The 14,268-nt window shown below is 46.6% G+C and overlaps 1 protein-coding gene across 6 annotated transcripts; it reads left to right on the top strand.

The window, feature by feature from the left end:
• Window positions 1–24: 24 nt before the first annotated feature.
• On the top strand, window positions 25–13,504 carry TXNL4A (thioredoxin like 4A). Of its 6 annotated transcripts, none has more exons than XM_057698647.1 (5): window positions 25–125; window positions 1,093–1,339; window positions 3,405–3,473; window positions 9,067–9,170; window positions 13,090–13,504. In XM_057698647.1, exons 2-5 carry the CDS (start codon window positions 1,109–1,111, stop codon window positions 13,259–13,261), a joined length of 576 nt encoding a protein of 191 aa, XP_057554630.1. In that variant the 5' UTR covers window positions 25–125; window positions 1,093–1,108; the 3' UTR covers window positions 13,262–13,504. The 6 variants fall into 6 exon arrangements, with proteins under 6 accessions (XP_057554630.1, XP_057554632.1, XP_057554633.1 ...); XM_057698649.1 differs by having other exon boundaries at window positions 92–163; XM_057698650.1 differs by lacking the exon at window positions 25–125 and adding an exon at window positions 171–309.
• Window positions 13,505–14,268: the final 764 nt, after the last annotated feature.

Here is a 14,268-nt window from a genome sequence, read left to right as displayed (position 1 = left end):
GCGCGCGCACCCGCCGGCGCACTCGCACGGCGGGCGCGCGCACGCACTCGCCGGCACACACGCACTGCGGGCGCGCGTCCACGCCCGGAAGGACCGCTGCGCGGGAGGGCCTAGTGTGGGCAGCGGTGCGTGCGGGGCCGGGGGCGGCGAGTGAGGCGCGGGTGTAAGAACTCGAGGGTCCCTTCGCCCTGGGTTCTGGGCCGCGGGGCGGAGGCGTTCCGGTGGTGGGATCTGGGTTGGGACGTGGTGGACGCAGGCCTGGCCCTCCCGGCAGTGCACCGACTACCCGCGGGGTGGGGGCCACGTGGGGTGAGGCTCTGTGGGATGGAGGCCCTGTGGGGTGAGGCCTCGTGGGGTGAGGCTCTGTGGGATGGGGGCCCCGTGGGGGGAGGCTCTGTGGGATGGAGGCCCCGTGGGGGGAGGCTCTGTGGGATGGAGGCCCCGTGGGGGGAGGCTCTGTGGGATGGAGGCTCTGTGGGATGGAGGCCCCGTGGGGTGAGGCTCTGTGGGATGGAGGCCCCGTGGGGTGAGGCTCTGTGGGATGGAGGCCCCGTGGGGGGAGGCTCTGTGGGATGGAGGCCCCGTGGGGGGAGGCTCTGTGGGATGGAGGCCCTGTGGGGGGAGGCTCTGTGGGATGGAGGCTCTGTGGGATGGAGGCCCCGTGGGGTGAGGCTCTGTGGGATGGAGGCCCCGTGGGGGGAGGCTCTGTGGGATGGAGGCCCCGTGGGGGGAGGCTCTGTGGGATGGAGGCTCTGTGGGATGGAGGCCCCGTGGGGGGAGGCTCTGTGGGATGGAGGCCCCGTGGGGGGAGGCTCTGTGGGATGGAGGCCCCGTGGGGGGAGGCTCTGTGGGATGGAGGCCCCGTGGGGGGAGGCTCTGTGGGATGGAGGCCCCCTGGGGGGAGGCTCTGTGGGATGGAGGCCCCACGGGGTGAGGTTCTGTGGGATGGAGGCCCCGTGGGGTGAGGCCCCCTGGGGTGAGGCTCTGTGGGATGGAGGCCCCGTGGGGTGAGGCTCTGTGGGATGGGGGCCCCGCGGGCTGGCGGTTCCGCGGTGGAGCTGGGAGGAGCTGGCCGGTGGTTACCTCCCGCAGACCTGTCGGCCCCGAGATGTCGTACATGCTACCGCACCTGCACAATGGCTGGCAGGTGGATCAGGCCATCCTTTCGGAAGAAGACCGCGTGGTCGTCATTCGGTTTGGACACGACTGGGACCCTACTTGTATGAAGATGGACGAGGTTCTGTACAGCATAGCTGAAAAGGTAACACAGCCCCGCCTCACAACGCGTCCCGGCGCCGGTTCGGTCCTTTCGTCGTGTTGGATTGCTTTTGCTTTGCCGGTAAGATTTAAAAGTGCAGCACGTTCCCCGGTTAAAGAGAAGCAGTAGGGTTCGCAAACGCACAGTCTGACCTTGGGATGTGAGGATGGGCTTCCTGAAATTGGTTGGGGTAGTTTATTCCTTTTCTGGGAGAAGTTTCCATAGATTTTCAAATTTTTAAGCGGTTCATGATCTTTCTCCCTAAGGAAGTTAATAATTCCTATTACCTTATGGGGGTTTTAACGGATAGGGTGTTTTCGAAAGTTTACATCAGTAATGCCAGGAGCAAAACACATTTGCAGACTTTGGCAGGAGCATAGGAGCTTACTTTGAATAACTTAGTTTAAAAGGATTGTCTTTTTTTTGGGACCATGTTTATCTGTTGTATTTATAAAACAGAACGTTTAAGTTGATAGCACAGTAAATCCCATTCTTTTTCTTTGGGTGGGTTCTTTAGCCCACCGCGCCCTTTGTAAATGACTTGGTTTATAGCTTAGAGTGACTCAGATGCAGGAAACATTGGGAGAATGTACAGCTGTACTTGTTAGAGCTCGTACTTGTTGTTTTCCTAATTCTTAAATTCAGTACACCAGGTTGTCTGTGGCCTTTGCTGACAGTAAAGTGCAATTGTAGGGCACTGCTGAATAACCAAGGCTTAATTCTTTTTCTGTAATTGTCTCATGGGGATTTTAACATAACTTTGATTGAGATTTTTACAGGTGTAGCGATAGGGCAAAAGGCAGATATGTTAGGGTGTTAACAAAATATTTAACTTATTAATATTCCATAATAATTTGAGAGGTTATTCAATTTAATGAAGAGTAAAAGTAAGGGAAATGTCGAAGCCATCTTTTTCTTTCACAGGAGCAGGATATGCTAATATGGGCTGGGTTAAAATAACTCTTCTGAGTAGAGAGTAACAGGTATAGGATATATTTTGGATTTAGGAAAGGAAAACGTGTTTGACCTGCCATTGGTAGTTTTCATTATCTCCTGTTTGGTAAGACAGGCAGAATAAAGGGGGGTGGGGGTGGGCTTGTGAACATTAGGGACCATCCTTCTGTGTCTGTCAGCGTGAGTGTCGCTTGGAATACTTAACAAAGTGCGTCTCAGAGATTCTGATTCTGCAGGTCTGGGGCAAGGTCCAGAAACGGCTTCTTAAAGAATTTCCCCTGGGAATTCTGACCGTGACTTTCAGAAAACCTTCAGCGAGGTCAGGGCCAGCGTAGGAGTGCTGTGATTATAGCCATTCCTTCTCTTCCTCTTGGGCACCAAGACATTGAGGGAGCTTGAGGAGGTGCCTGGAGAACTGAGGAGAGCAGGGTTCTCACATGGGGCTCCTCCCACAAGGGTCAAAGGATAGCAATGTGGTGGTGCCCGGGTTGTCTCCACATGGCTTAAGCTACAGTGGTCAAGGGCAGAGCTGCAGAATTCAGTGAAGATAGATGAAGGCACTATTCCAATAAGTTACTCACTGCTGTGTTTACGCCGAAGTAACTTAGGTGTGTGTTCTGGATTCTGCCTTGCAGGTGGCGCATAAGCACCAGGTGATGTCCAGACCCCGTTGCCTCAGCAGGAAGCTAGGATGGCAGAGGCGTCAGGGTTGTTTACTCTTCATATCTGAGCAAAACTCAGCAAGATACTCTTAGCTAGGAGACAGATTTTGTGTCACTGTAAGTTTTTAGGGATTTTCACGGAATTGTTCTTTTCTCATCCCTATATATGTCAGAGACCAAATCACTATAGTACTACCGGACCTCCTCTCTTTGGTCTTGAACCTGTTGGTAAGAACAGTTTAATTGGGCTCACTTTGAGTACTTTTCTTTGGTCTTTTAAGTTATTCCTTTTCTTTTGTCTAATACTTGGATTTCTATTTTAATAAACTTTCAATACTATATTATAGTATAGTTTTCAAAATGCAACTTGAAATGCATTACAAGACTATTAATGTTTTATTTTCTACTTAGTATAAGGGCAAAATATGAGTTTATAATCTGGAAGCCCTTTTTGGGGAAGCTCAGCAGGAATTTTTGAAATATAAGGTTTTAGTATAAAGAACAATTTAACTGTCTATCTCCCTCTGCAGAAATGGCAGATAATGGGGGATCTTCCTCACCTTGTTACGAGCCCTGTTTGGATACCCCAGCTGTTTAAAGTGAGTAAAAGTTCCAATCTTGAGGCTGGACTTGATGACACTCTTTCTCCTGAAATGTGGTTTATTGACTCACTGCTTCAGCAGCTCCAGCCCCCACCTCATGCTGGATTAGCTTTGAGCTGTACTGAAAACAGAGATATGTTTAAAGATTTTGCAGATGTCTGGAGTCTGGTAGAATGATCATCAAAATAAAGTTTCCTGTTTAGTGGTTGATTTTATGCACAGCTTTGAAGTGAGACTGTTTTGTGTACTTCTGAGCTGTCTTGCCGTTTTGTAGGAATGCACTTTGTCATAGCTCACTGTTAGTAAATCCCGTTATGTGTAAGAATAAATGGGATGTTTAATTTTTGTCTGTTTAAGAAGCTTATACAAATAGAGTTTAAAATATGCAAAACCTCAGTGATACTATCTCATAGTCATACGATCTAATAAGATTGTATATAAGGTAAATGTATTCATGGAACTATTTTAGGAATGACTTCAGGGTGTTATTCTTAAGCATGACATAGGAGGTTGAGCCAGCAGAAATTTATGCCCAAATGAGGAATCTCAAAGGAACCAACAGCCAATCAGGGCAAATAGTAGTTTGAGAAAATGAAGTGGTCATGCAGTTTTGTGATGGCTTTGAAAGTGGAGGGTGGTTGACAACACCAGCGGCCTCCAGTCCTAGTGATATGCCCGAGCTACGTTAACCTGGGGGCAGGTAGCAGCACGCGGGACAACTGACTTGCTGAGGAAGCAGCCTGCTTGTAAAATTGTGGCCGCAGGGCTCAGAAGGATGTTTACTATTTTAGACAATCAGAAGAACATATATTAGAAAACAGGTTGATGATAGAAGGGAAATTTGTACATATGGTTCTTGATTTTAAAAAATACTATTCAACAACCGGTCAAGATTACTGCAAATAGGGTTGTAGACACTGTAGACTCCTGCACGCCAATTTAAAGCCCCATTTGAAAAGGTAAGACTCCTCTGGATACATAGGCACAGAGCTTGGAAAAGAAGAAATTCCAATGGTTGAATAAACTTCAAAGAAGCACACATTAAAATAGTATGCTGTCATTTTCTAGATATATCAAAGGTTTAACTGTTAGGGTATGGCGAAAGTCAGTATAATGTTCAGGTAGGAGTAAAACTGTTACCCTTTTAGCGAGCAACTTGGCATCGTGTGAAGAGTGTTAAGAACACCCATACCTTAGGCTCCGTGAGACTTGCTATAATTGCTAGCAAAACTGGAAATAACCATGATGCTTAATGAAAGGAGAACATGGTAATGACTGCAGTCTCCGGTGTTCGAGCACATGGGCCAGGCACGATGACACATGGGAAACTGGCTTCCTGTGTGGTCCTCATGACAGCTCCCTGAGGCAAGTGCCACCAAGTAGTTTGTCCCAGCTCAGAAGTGGAGAATTGGGATTTGACGTGGAACATCTCCTCCACTGGATGGGATGTTATTGAGCATTAAAAATGATTTTCTAAGAGCTTTATTTAATAACACAGAGAAACATTGGTTTATGATACTAGCTGGAGAAAAGCAGAAAATATGCAGTTTTCTCAACAAGCATGCATGTGCTGGGGAAAGGGAAACATTTACTTTTTTTTTTTTCTTTTTTTTGGCTGTGTTGGGTCTTCATTGCTGTGCAAAGGCTTTCTCTAGTTGTGGCGAGCAGGGATTACTTTTTTTTTTTTTTTTTTCGGGGATTACTTTTTGTTGCAGTGCGCAGGCTTCTCATTGCTGTGGCTTCTTTTGTTGTGGAGCTTGGGCTCTAGGCCTGCAGGCTTCAGTAGTTGTGGCACATGGGCTCAGTAGTTGTGGCGCACAGGCTTAGTTGCTCCGCAACATGTGGGATCTTCCTGGACCAGGGATTGAACCCGTGTCCCCTGCATTGGCAGGCAGATTCTTAACCACTGCGCCACCATGAAAGTCCCTACTTTTCATTTTAAAACACTTACATACTGTTGATTTTATTAGTCTGTCATATATTTTGCTGGGGGGGGTGCAGCCTGTGCAGCTTGCAGGATCTTAGTTCCCCAACTAGGGATTGAACCCAGGCCCCAGCAACGAAAGCGCTGAGTCCTAACCACTGGACCACAGGGAATTCCCTGAATGTCATACGCTTTTTTCTAAAATTAATTAATTAATTTATTTATTTATTTTATTGGCTGTGTTGGGTCTTTTTTGCTGTGCACAGGCTTTCTTTTTAATTGTGGTGAGCGGGGGCTACTCTTCGTTGTGGTGCACGGGCTCCTCATTGCCATGGCTTCTCTTGCTGCGCAGCACGGGCTCTAGGCGCGTGGGCTTCAGTAGTTGCAGCACATGGGCTCAGTAGTTGTGGCTCACGGGCTCTAAAGCGCAGGCTCAGTAGTTGTGGCACACGGGCTTAGTTGCTCCGCGGCATGTGGGATCTTCCTGGAGGAGGGACTGAACCTGCGTCCCCTGCATTGGCAGGCGGATTCTCAACCACTGCGCCACCTAGGAAGCCCCTCTCATATATTTTTAAATTATATAACTTGTTTTAAAAATAGTGGGCTGGAAACAAAGCAATGATGTTTCCATTCCATTTCTGTGTTTTCAAAATGAACATTTTTTAAATGGAGAAAAGATCATAGGCACCTAGCTTATTTCAGTTTTATATAAAATAAAACCCTTGTGTATATATAAAAAATACACAAGGGTTATACTTAACTGCAGATTCATTAATGGGTATGAAATAATCAGGAGAAATAGTTCAGCCCGTTTAGAAGGCATCATGACAGAATCTGTGTATCCCGCTTTAGGAGAAGCTCTTCCAGAGGAGAGAAGCTGGGAGGGTCACAGAATTAAAGAGAGCGCAAGTGGTGCTGTGGGGCTTGTCCTCCCAGAGCTGCAGGGCCTGAGGACCTGTCAGGGCACCTCCTCTAAGGAAGAAGTGGGACTAGACCGTCTCTTAACGCAGGTCTGTTTGAACTCAAGATTAGGTCATTAAGTCCAGAGTGACAATTATACGTTTCCTGAGTTTTTAAAATATAAGTTTATTTCTAAAGTTCATTCATTCAACTAATATTTATTAATACTCGTGTGTGTCAGGTCCTGTTTGGCACTGAGGACGCATCAGAAAAGACAGTGATGTGGTTCCTGCCCTTGTGAGGCTTCCTGTCTACCATGATGCGATTTATGGGGAGGGAAGAGAGAATGAGGTCCTGTAGTGTCAGTTGTTTCTTACTTCTGAATGAGCTATGTTTTCTTACTCATCATTGAAGGCAAAAGAAAATAAGGCCTTTTTAAAAAGTTTCACAGAAAAACCAGTGTGAAAATTGCATGACATCATTGAGTTGGGATAGTTGAATGTCCTCATACATGAACTAGCTGAGATACATTCTAATAACTTCTAAGAGAATGTGGTTTCTCAGGTCAGTTTCTGCTTTAACTTGGAGATCTGGAGGTTCTAGGAACCAGAGTCAGTTGGATTTTGTTGGCTTGAGAGGTGTCTGGGGCTTTTGTTGGCTTGTCATTTTATGCTTTAGGAGGCAGGGGTGTGTATGGGGGGGGCGTTCTACTATGATGTTAATATCTGTCTTTGTAATTGTAGTTTCTTTGTTTTATTATGTGGTAAGAAATAAAATACCTCTGCTTAGTGAAATTAGTTGTGGGCAGAACCTTAAAAACCATCAGGGTGCCTGTTGCCAGGAAACAGTCTTGCGGAGGAGCGTGTGGCTGCTCTCACCCGTGTCCACTGTGACCGCGTGAACATGTGGTGCTCCGCTCGCTCTCTCCACCGTCTGCAGGTGTGTTCTCTCCTTTCACCAGGAAAAGGGGGACGTGGGGGTGGCTGGCAGAGACTCATTTTCTTCCCCTACCTCAGCACCGAAGTCTGCCAGCAGATGGAGCGCTCCTTAAGTGTAACCTTCCTTCCCTCCTTTTTCTGGGTGGTGGTGGTTTAAATTTCCCCATTAAATATTTCTTAATATTCCCAAAAGTAGAGAGCAGAGCATAGTGAACTCCTCTGTACCTAACCCAGTTACCAATATTTTGTCAGTCTTGTACCATTTAGCCCCTCAAACATTTTTTGTGCTGCAGTATTTAAAGCAAATCCCAAGTACCATATTTTTCATCTGTAAATTAGAGTTAGGTTTGTAGAGTTCGTTTTATACAAAGAAATGTTGTGCATTTTCTGTGAATTTCCTGGAGCTACCATACCAAAGCACCACAAACTGGGTGGGTTTAAACAACCGAAATTTACTGTCACACAGTCTGGAGGTCAGAAGTCTGAAATCAAGGTGTCAGCAGGGCCGTGCTCCCTCTGAGCCCTTGAGGGAGAACCCCTCCCTGTCTCTTTCAGCTCCTGCGTCTTCCACGATCTGTGGCGCTCCTTGGCTGTGGGTGCATCACTCCAATCCTCCGTGTTCAGGTGGCTTCTCCCTCGGTGTGTTTTCACATGGCCCTTTTCCTATAGGAACACCAGTCACATTGGATTAGGGGTCCGACTCCAGTGTGACCTCGTTTGACCTTCACTGATGACCTCCGCAGCACCCTGTTTCCAGATCAGGCCACATTCTGAATACTTGGGGTCAGGACTTTAGTATATCTTCTCGTGGAGTAAAAAGACATAATTCAACCCATAATATAAACTGGTATAAGCTTTCCAAAAAGGCACTGAGACAGTATTTATAAGGAGCCTTTGAAATGTCATGTCTTTTGTTCTAAAGATTCTATTTTAGGTATTTATCTTTAGGAAATAATGAAGTACGTATATGAATTTAAGGGTAATAATGTTCATATGTGAATAATTGATATTAATGAAAATCTTATGTTCATGAAAAATCAAAGAAAATAACTGAAGAATGGTAAAATAATGTCATAGCTATTTGATCGTCTATTATGTAGCCACAAAATTGTGTTTTTTTCTCTTATGTAACATGTACAGTTTACCGAAGAGGATGCTCATAATGAAAGCAGGGTAAATGCAGTGGGATCACTGTATGATCACATTTTGTTAAAACAGTATAAACTTGTGTAGCAGAAAAAATAGGAAATAATATAGCAAAAATATATCCTCTGCAGTTAACTCTGGGTGTTGGGATTGGAAGTAATTTTATTTATGGTTTTCTGGGTTTTCTAAATGTTCTCTGATGAACTTGCAATTAAGGAAGAAACTAAAGAACATTTGTTACCGACAATGATGTTTTGGGGTGTTAGGCCATTAGCATGTGCAAGTGTCAGACTTAAATAAGAGGGAAGTACGTGGCTGAAGCCCAAAGGCATGTTTTAAAACAGCTGTTTAACCCATGTAATTAAGTATATGTAAATGTACAAATTGGAAAAGTCGTATAGATTAGATCTGTGTGAATAACGTATCTGTGGATATCTCCTGTGGGATTCTCATAACATACTGTTCTGGAAAACGTTAGATGTTAGTATAGGTGCTCAGGACCCTTATCCTGTGGAAATAATTTCCCACATGGCAGCTCTACTGGGGAAAGATGTTGCAGAGCTCATTTGAAAATTGTCCTGTTGTACACAAATTCTTTTGTTTTTGTTTTTTAATGTGCTTTTACACAATAAAAATTTGATTTGTTATTTTAGTTTTTCCCCCCAATCTCCTTTACTTTTAGGTTAAAAATTTTGCAGTTATTTATCTTGTGGATATTACAGAAGTACCTGACTTCAACAAAATGTATGAGTTATACGATCCGTGTACTGTCATGTTTTTCTTCAGGTATGTTATCTTAAAGTTGTTTAAATTGAATATGAATAGATAGTCTGGAAGTTTAATGCAATCAAGAGCTCTTTAGATTCTTTTACTTAGAAGGAAGTCAGTTTTGCAGTTATGTCATAGTACAGTTTGCATCACCAGGGGAGAGGGCAGTCAGTGTGATCTTTTAAGTAACTTTCAAAACAACAATTGCAGTTACAGCGTTCACTCAGTGACGAATTACCCTTTTGAAATAACTGCCCAGGAACCTAGGTGAAGTGTAATTAAATGGAGGATACTTTTATTGACATTTAAGGTGCCTTTAAATTTAATCTGTTGATGAAAAATGTGTTTAAAATACCTCTCTTTTTAAATATATCAATAAAATACCTCACTTTTAGCATCTTTTTGTCATATCCAAGAGGAAAACCTATACTTAATTACTTTGCTTATAAATACAAACCTTGTAAAAAAAATCTATCAGCTGAAAAATTCTCTTGTGGACCTTAGTCAATCAGTCATTGGCTCAAGTAATGGAATTTCCCTAATCACCTTAAATCAATTCGTACCCAATTTACAGGCTTTGCATGAAAGGATGACGCAGGGTGGCTGCTGGTTAGGTACGCAGTCTGATGCAGACACAAGTACGTTTGATGGTATTTATGTAACAAGCAACATCATGAGTGAAAAAAAATTCTGTTGTGATTTAATTTGGAAAGAAATCAGCATTTGACACTGCTTTTACTTGTCAAAATTTCTTACTGTGTGTTGTTACTACAGAAGTTAGTTAGTAGCAATATAAACATTAAGCCCTGCTCTAGTAGCAGAGCTCCCTGGTGGGTGGGGATGTTTGGGTGGAGTGTGCGGGTGTGTATTCGCTTTCTATTCTGTGTAACAAACTTGCTGGCTGAAAACACCATTGATGAGCTCCAGGCTTGCAGGTCAGGGTCCAGGCAGGCTCAGTGGGTTCTGTCTCGGGTCTCGTGAGGCCAGAGTCACGGGCTGGGCTCTCACCTAGTCAGTCAGTCAGGGAAGAATCCACTTGGCTCATGGGGACTGTTGGCTGAAACCAGTTCCTGGTGGTCATGGGTCTGAGGTCTGTTTCCGCTGGGGCCCCTCTCTGTTCCTAGAGGCCCCTCTGTCTTTGAAGTCCTGAGCAGTGAGTAGAGTCCTTTTCATACAGCTGCTCCAACTTCCGTTCTGCTCTCAGAGGGCACGTATGATTGCGTTAGACTCACCCAGGAGTCCAGGAGAATCTCCTGTTTTTAAAATCAGCTGATGCGCAAGCTCAGGGACAGCTGCAGCATTCCCTGTGCAGTGTGCTGTCACTGGTCCCATGGCGTCTCGTCCCAGCACAGTCCCAGGGCATAGGGCAGGAGCTCGCAGCGGCTGTTTGGGGACGTCGCCTGCTGCGGTCTGCCCTGCGGCTCCCAAAGTTCTTGTCCCTCCCACACGCAGAAGTGGGTTGTGGGTGAGGCTTCTCGGGCAACCTGTTAGGCACAGCTCCTGGACGCTGCTCCTGGTCTGTGGCCCCTCTCCAGCACGCAGTGCGGGGAGGCACGGGAAATAGTCTGGCCTCACCGGGGGCATCAGGAGGAGGGGCTCTGAGGCAATGCCTGCCCCTGGGAGGCTGCTAGCCAGTGTTTTCTGCCTTGTTCCTGAAGGGCATTTGCATCAGGTTCCCCTTTCAGCCTGCTTCCTGCTAGCAGCGTTTTGGGGTTGATGAGCTCCTCTCACGGTGTGCGTGTCCCTCTCAGCCTGAGCAAGTAGGGCTTCTGTCCTGGGCACCAGGGATGCCCTCTGCCCGACAGCTGCTTCCTGGGGGAAGATCCTGTCCTGTGACTGAACATTCTGACTTTTAGGTCTTTTCTAGGTTTCCGCAGAAGGTGGTGTGGCCTCTTTGTTGAGAGTTCAGCAGCTGTTTCTGGATTTCGGCATCTTTTGCCATCTGGAGAGGCTGAGAAATCTTTTTGGTTAACAGGTCTTACACCAGTTTGTCTCTCTTGTACTGTGAGCAGCAGGAAACCAGGCAGCGCCTTCAGGACTTTGCTTATGTGTCCTCAGCTGGTATACACGTTCATCACTTACAAGTGTCACAGACATTCCGCCAGTGTGCAACAAGGACCCCTTTCCCTACACCCTCCGGAATGCATCCCCCTCATTCTAAGTCCATATTTCTATTAACAGGCTGTTTAAGGCAATCTTGGCCTCTTCTGTCACACTTCTCAAAATTCTCCCAAAATTCTCCTGGTGGGAATCATGGGTACCATCTTGGATCCTGCCTCCCACTGCGTGTGGCCAACCTCTAGGGGGCAGGAGGTGCTCTGATGGGAAGGAGGTTGTGGAAAGGAGTCAGATGGTGCTGGGGCCGACTGTGTATTCTGATATTTTAGGACTGATGCTGTACTCAGAAATGGAGACAAAACCTACTGTTTCTGCAACTCAGAATCCTAAGACAAATAGTAACAATATTTTAATTAACTTATTCACCAAATATACATATAGAGTCCTGCTAGGTTTTAAGTCTAATGCTAGGACATTGTCAGATAAGACAGGGTTCCTGCTGCTATCACACCATAATCTGATGGCAACAGCTGAGTAAATTAGCACAGGGAGCCAGGGAGATGCAAGAGAGCAGGTGATAAGGGCTCCCAGGCCCAGTTCCAGCAGGTGTGTGTGTGCGCGCTTCCCTGCACCAACAGGCAATTCTCGGGCACCCTGCTGGTGGGATATAGAAGTCACCCTCATTAACATAAACTCACTCGTGACAGAAAGGGTGTGTGTGGATAACAAGTCTCCTGTTCCACCCTTATGGTCCTGAAGTGTCTTCAGGAACTGAGGACTAGAGTCCAAATATCCCATCACTCTTATTGCAGGAAATTCCAAAGGTTTTGGCGGCTGTGAGTCAGGAACTGTGGATGAAGACCAGACATATTAGAAACATAATTTTCTGAGTGACCAAGGGTATATTTTTCCTATAAATCAGAGTATCGCAACAGGTGCTTACAGAGGCACAAAGGTTGAATGTAATAGGGCTGCGGGGAGTGCTTAAAGGCTGCTAGTTAAGTTTGGCGTGAGCTACGTGCATCCCGACGGGGGCAAGCGCAGGCAGGGGCACAGGGCAGGACAGCTTGCACATTTGGGGACCTGCAAGGAGGAGGGAGGACAGACAGGTGAGGGGTGGGGAGTGGCAGGTGCTGAGGGGAGAGCAGGGCAGGGTCCAGATGCTCGGATTCCTGGGCCAGCGTGCGGACCTGGAAGGTTCCTGGAAGTGAGTGTTTGCAGCAAGAGAGTAACATCAAATTTGCCTTTTGAAAGCTTCCCCTGGCCGAAAGGAGACCACGCTGTGACCTCAGGATGGAGCACATACCATGGAATAGCAGCCGGGAGCTGGATGTACACCTTGTAGCAACGAAGTTACTTGATAAAAATTAGTGCAGCCGGTACAACAAGGGTTAATATCTTTATTTTATAAAGTGCGTATATAAATTCATTTTAACAAGTGGCCTCTTGAAAGATCAGTCTATGAAGAATCGTAGAAATGCAAAATATATTCATTTCACAATCAGTAGGGCTTTCAATAAAATTTACACTAAGTGCTCACAGGAACAGTGTGACAGACTCATACGTTGCTTTTTTCAGGTAAATTAATACAACCCTCTGGAAAGCAGTTTGTCTTCCCAGGTGACTGAAGCTGTGTCCTTTGACCCTTGATTGCCCTGTAGGTTACTTGTCCTCAGGGAGTACAGGGCATGTGGAAGGAGCTGTGTGTTTGTTTAAACAGCATTTAGGTGGCTTTCCAGGCCTCCGCTGAGCTGTGGTGGGTCTTCTTGATTGTGTGTGTGTAACAGGAGCCTGTAGCGGTGGGAGACGTGAGCATGTTTTGCACAGGATTCTTTTTCAGGAGGATTTTTATGAGCACTGACCCCCTTCCCTCCTGCAGGAACAAGCACATCATGATCGACCTGGGCACCGGGAACAACAACAAGATCAACTGGGCCATGGAAGACAAGCAGGAGATGATCGACATCATCGAGACGGTGTACCGGGGCGCCCGGAAGGGCCGCGGCCTGGTCGTGTCTCCAAAGGACTACTCCACCAAGTACAGATACTGAGCCCTCGCCCGGTCCTGGTGCATTCGGGTGCCGGGGAGTCGTCCTCACAGGAGGTGTTCTCAGCTATTTAAAGCCTTTGAGAAAGCGTTTGGCAAAGTACACACAGCTCAAGGAGCTGGAGGGGTTTGCAGTGTGAGTGTCACTGCCTCGACTTTCAGTCCATCTGGTCTCGTATTTTTGTATCAGCAAATATCTGTAAATATCTAGCTGAAATAAAATACACAGTGATGGGAACAGTCAAAATCGTTTATTTATTAGGAAACAGTGTGTAGATCAGTGATTTTGGTAGTCAAGAATTAACTCTTTACCGTTGAGTGGGGTTCATGTGCGGGGCCGCTGCGTTTTGCACACTTGTCAGTGAGTGTCTGGGTCTGCTGTAATTAGGGACCTCACACTGGTGACTTGACACAGTTCTGGAGGCTGGGGTCGGGTGCGGGTGTCGGCAGGGCTGGTCCTCGGGGGCCTGACGGGGAGTCTGCTCCCCGCCTCTGTCGGCTCTGGGGGTTTCTGGCGTCTTTGGTGTCTTTCGGCTGGTGGTGCTTCCCCCCCAGTCCCAGCCTCTGTCTTCACTGGTGTTCCCCCGTGGGCGTGTCTGCGTCCAAATGTCCCCACTGGGTGAGGCCACCCTGTTCCAGGCGTGACTCATCTCGGCTAATTACATCCGCAACAGCCCTGTCTCCCAGAAGGGCATGTTCTGAGGTCCTGGGCCGAGGACGCCCAGCATAGGAATTTTCCAGGGGCACAGTTCCACCCACAACAGAACCAAAGGCTTGAGTTCAGGAAGAATACACACTTAGGGAAAAGACTGTCTTTTATTCTTCTGGTTATAAAAACAGTGCAATAAAATAATGATTTTTGGAGCCTTCCCTCTAAGTATAAAGAGTGAGGGCTGTTTCTCATTCCTCCTAAGAGTGCACCTAATGTACTTAAATGCAGTGTATTTTCTGTAGAAACCGCGACTCTTCGATCTGTGTAGCTAGTTTCCTCATCACAGTCTCAGGTTTCTC

This window comes from Hippopotamus amphibius, chromosome 11 (assembly GCF_030028045.1).
Source record: "Hippopotamus amphibius kiboko isolate mHipAmp2 chromosome 11, mHipAmp2.hap2, whole genome shotgun sequence".
Classification (NCBI taxonomy): Eukaryota; Metazoa; Chordata; class Mammalia; order Artiodactyla; family Hippopotamidae; genus Hippopotamus; species Hippopotamus amphibius.
This window is presented reverse-complemented; position numbering and strand designations above follow the sequence as displayed.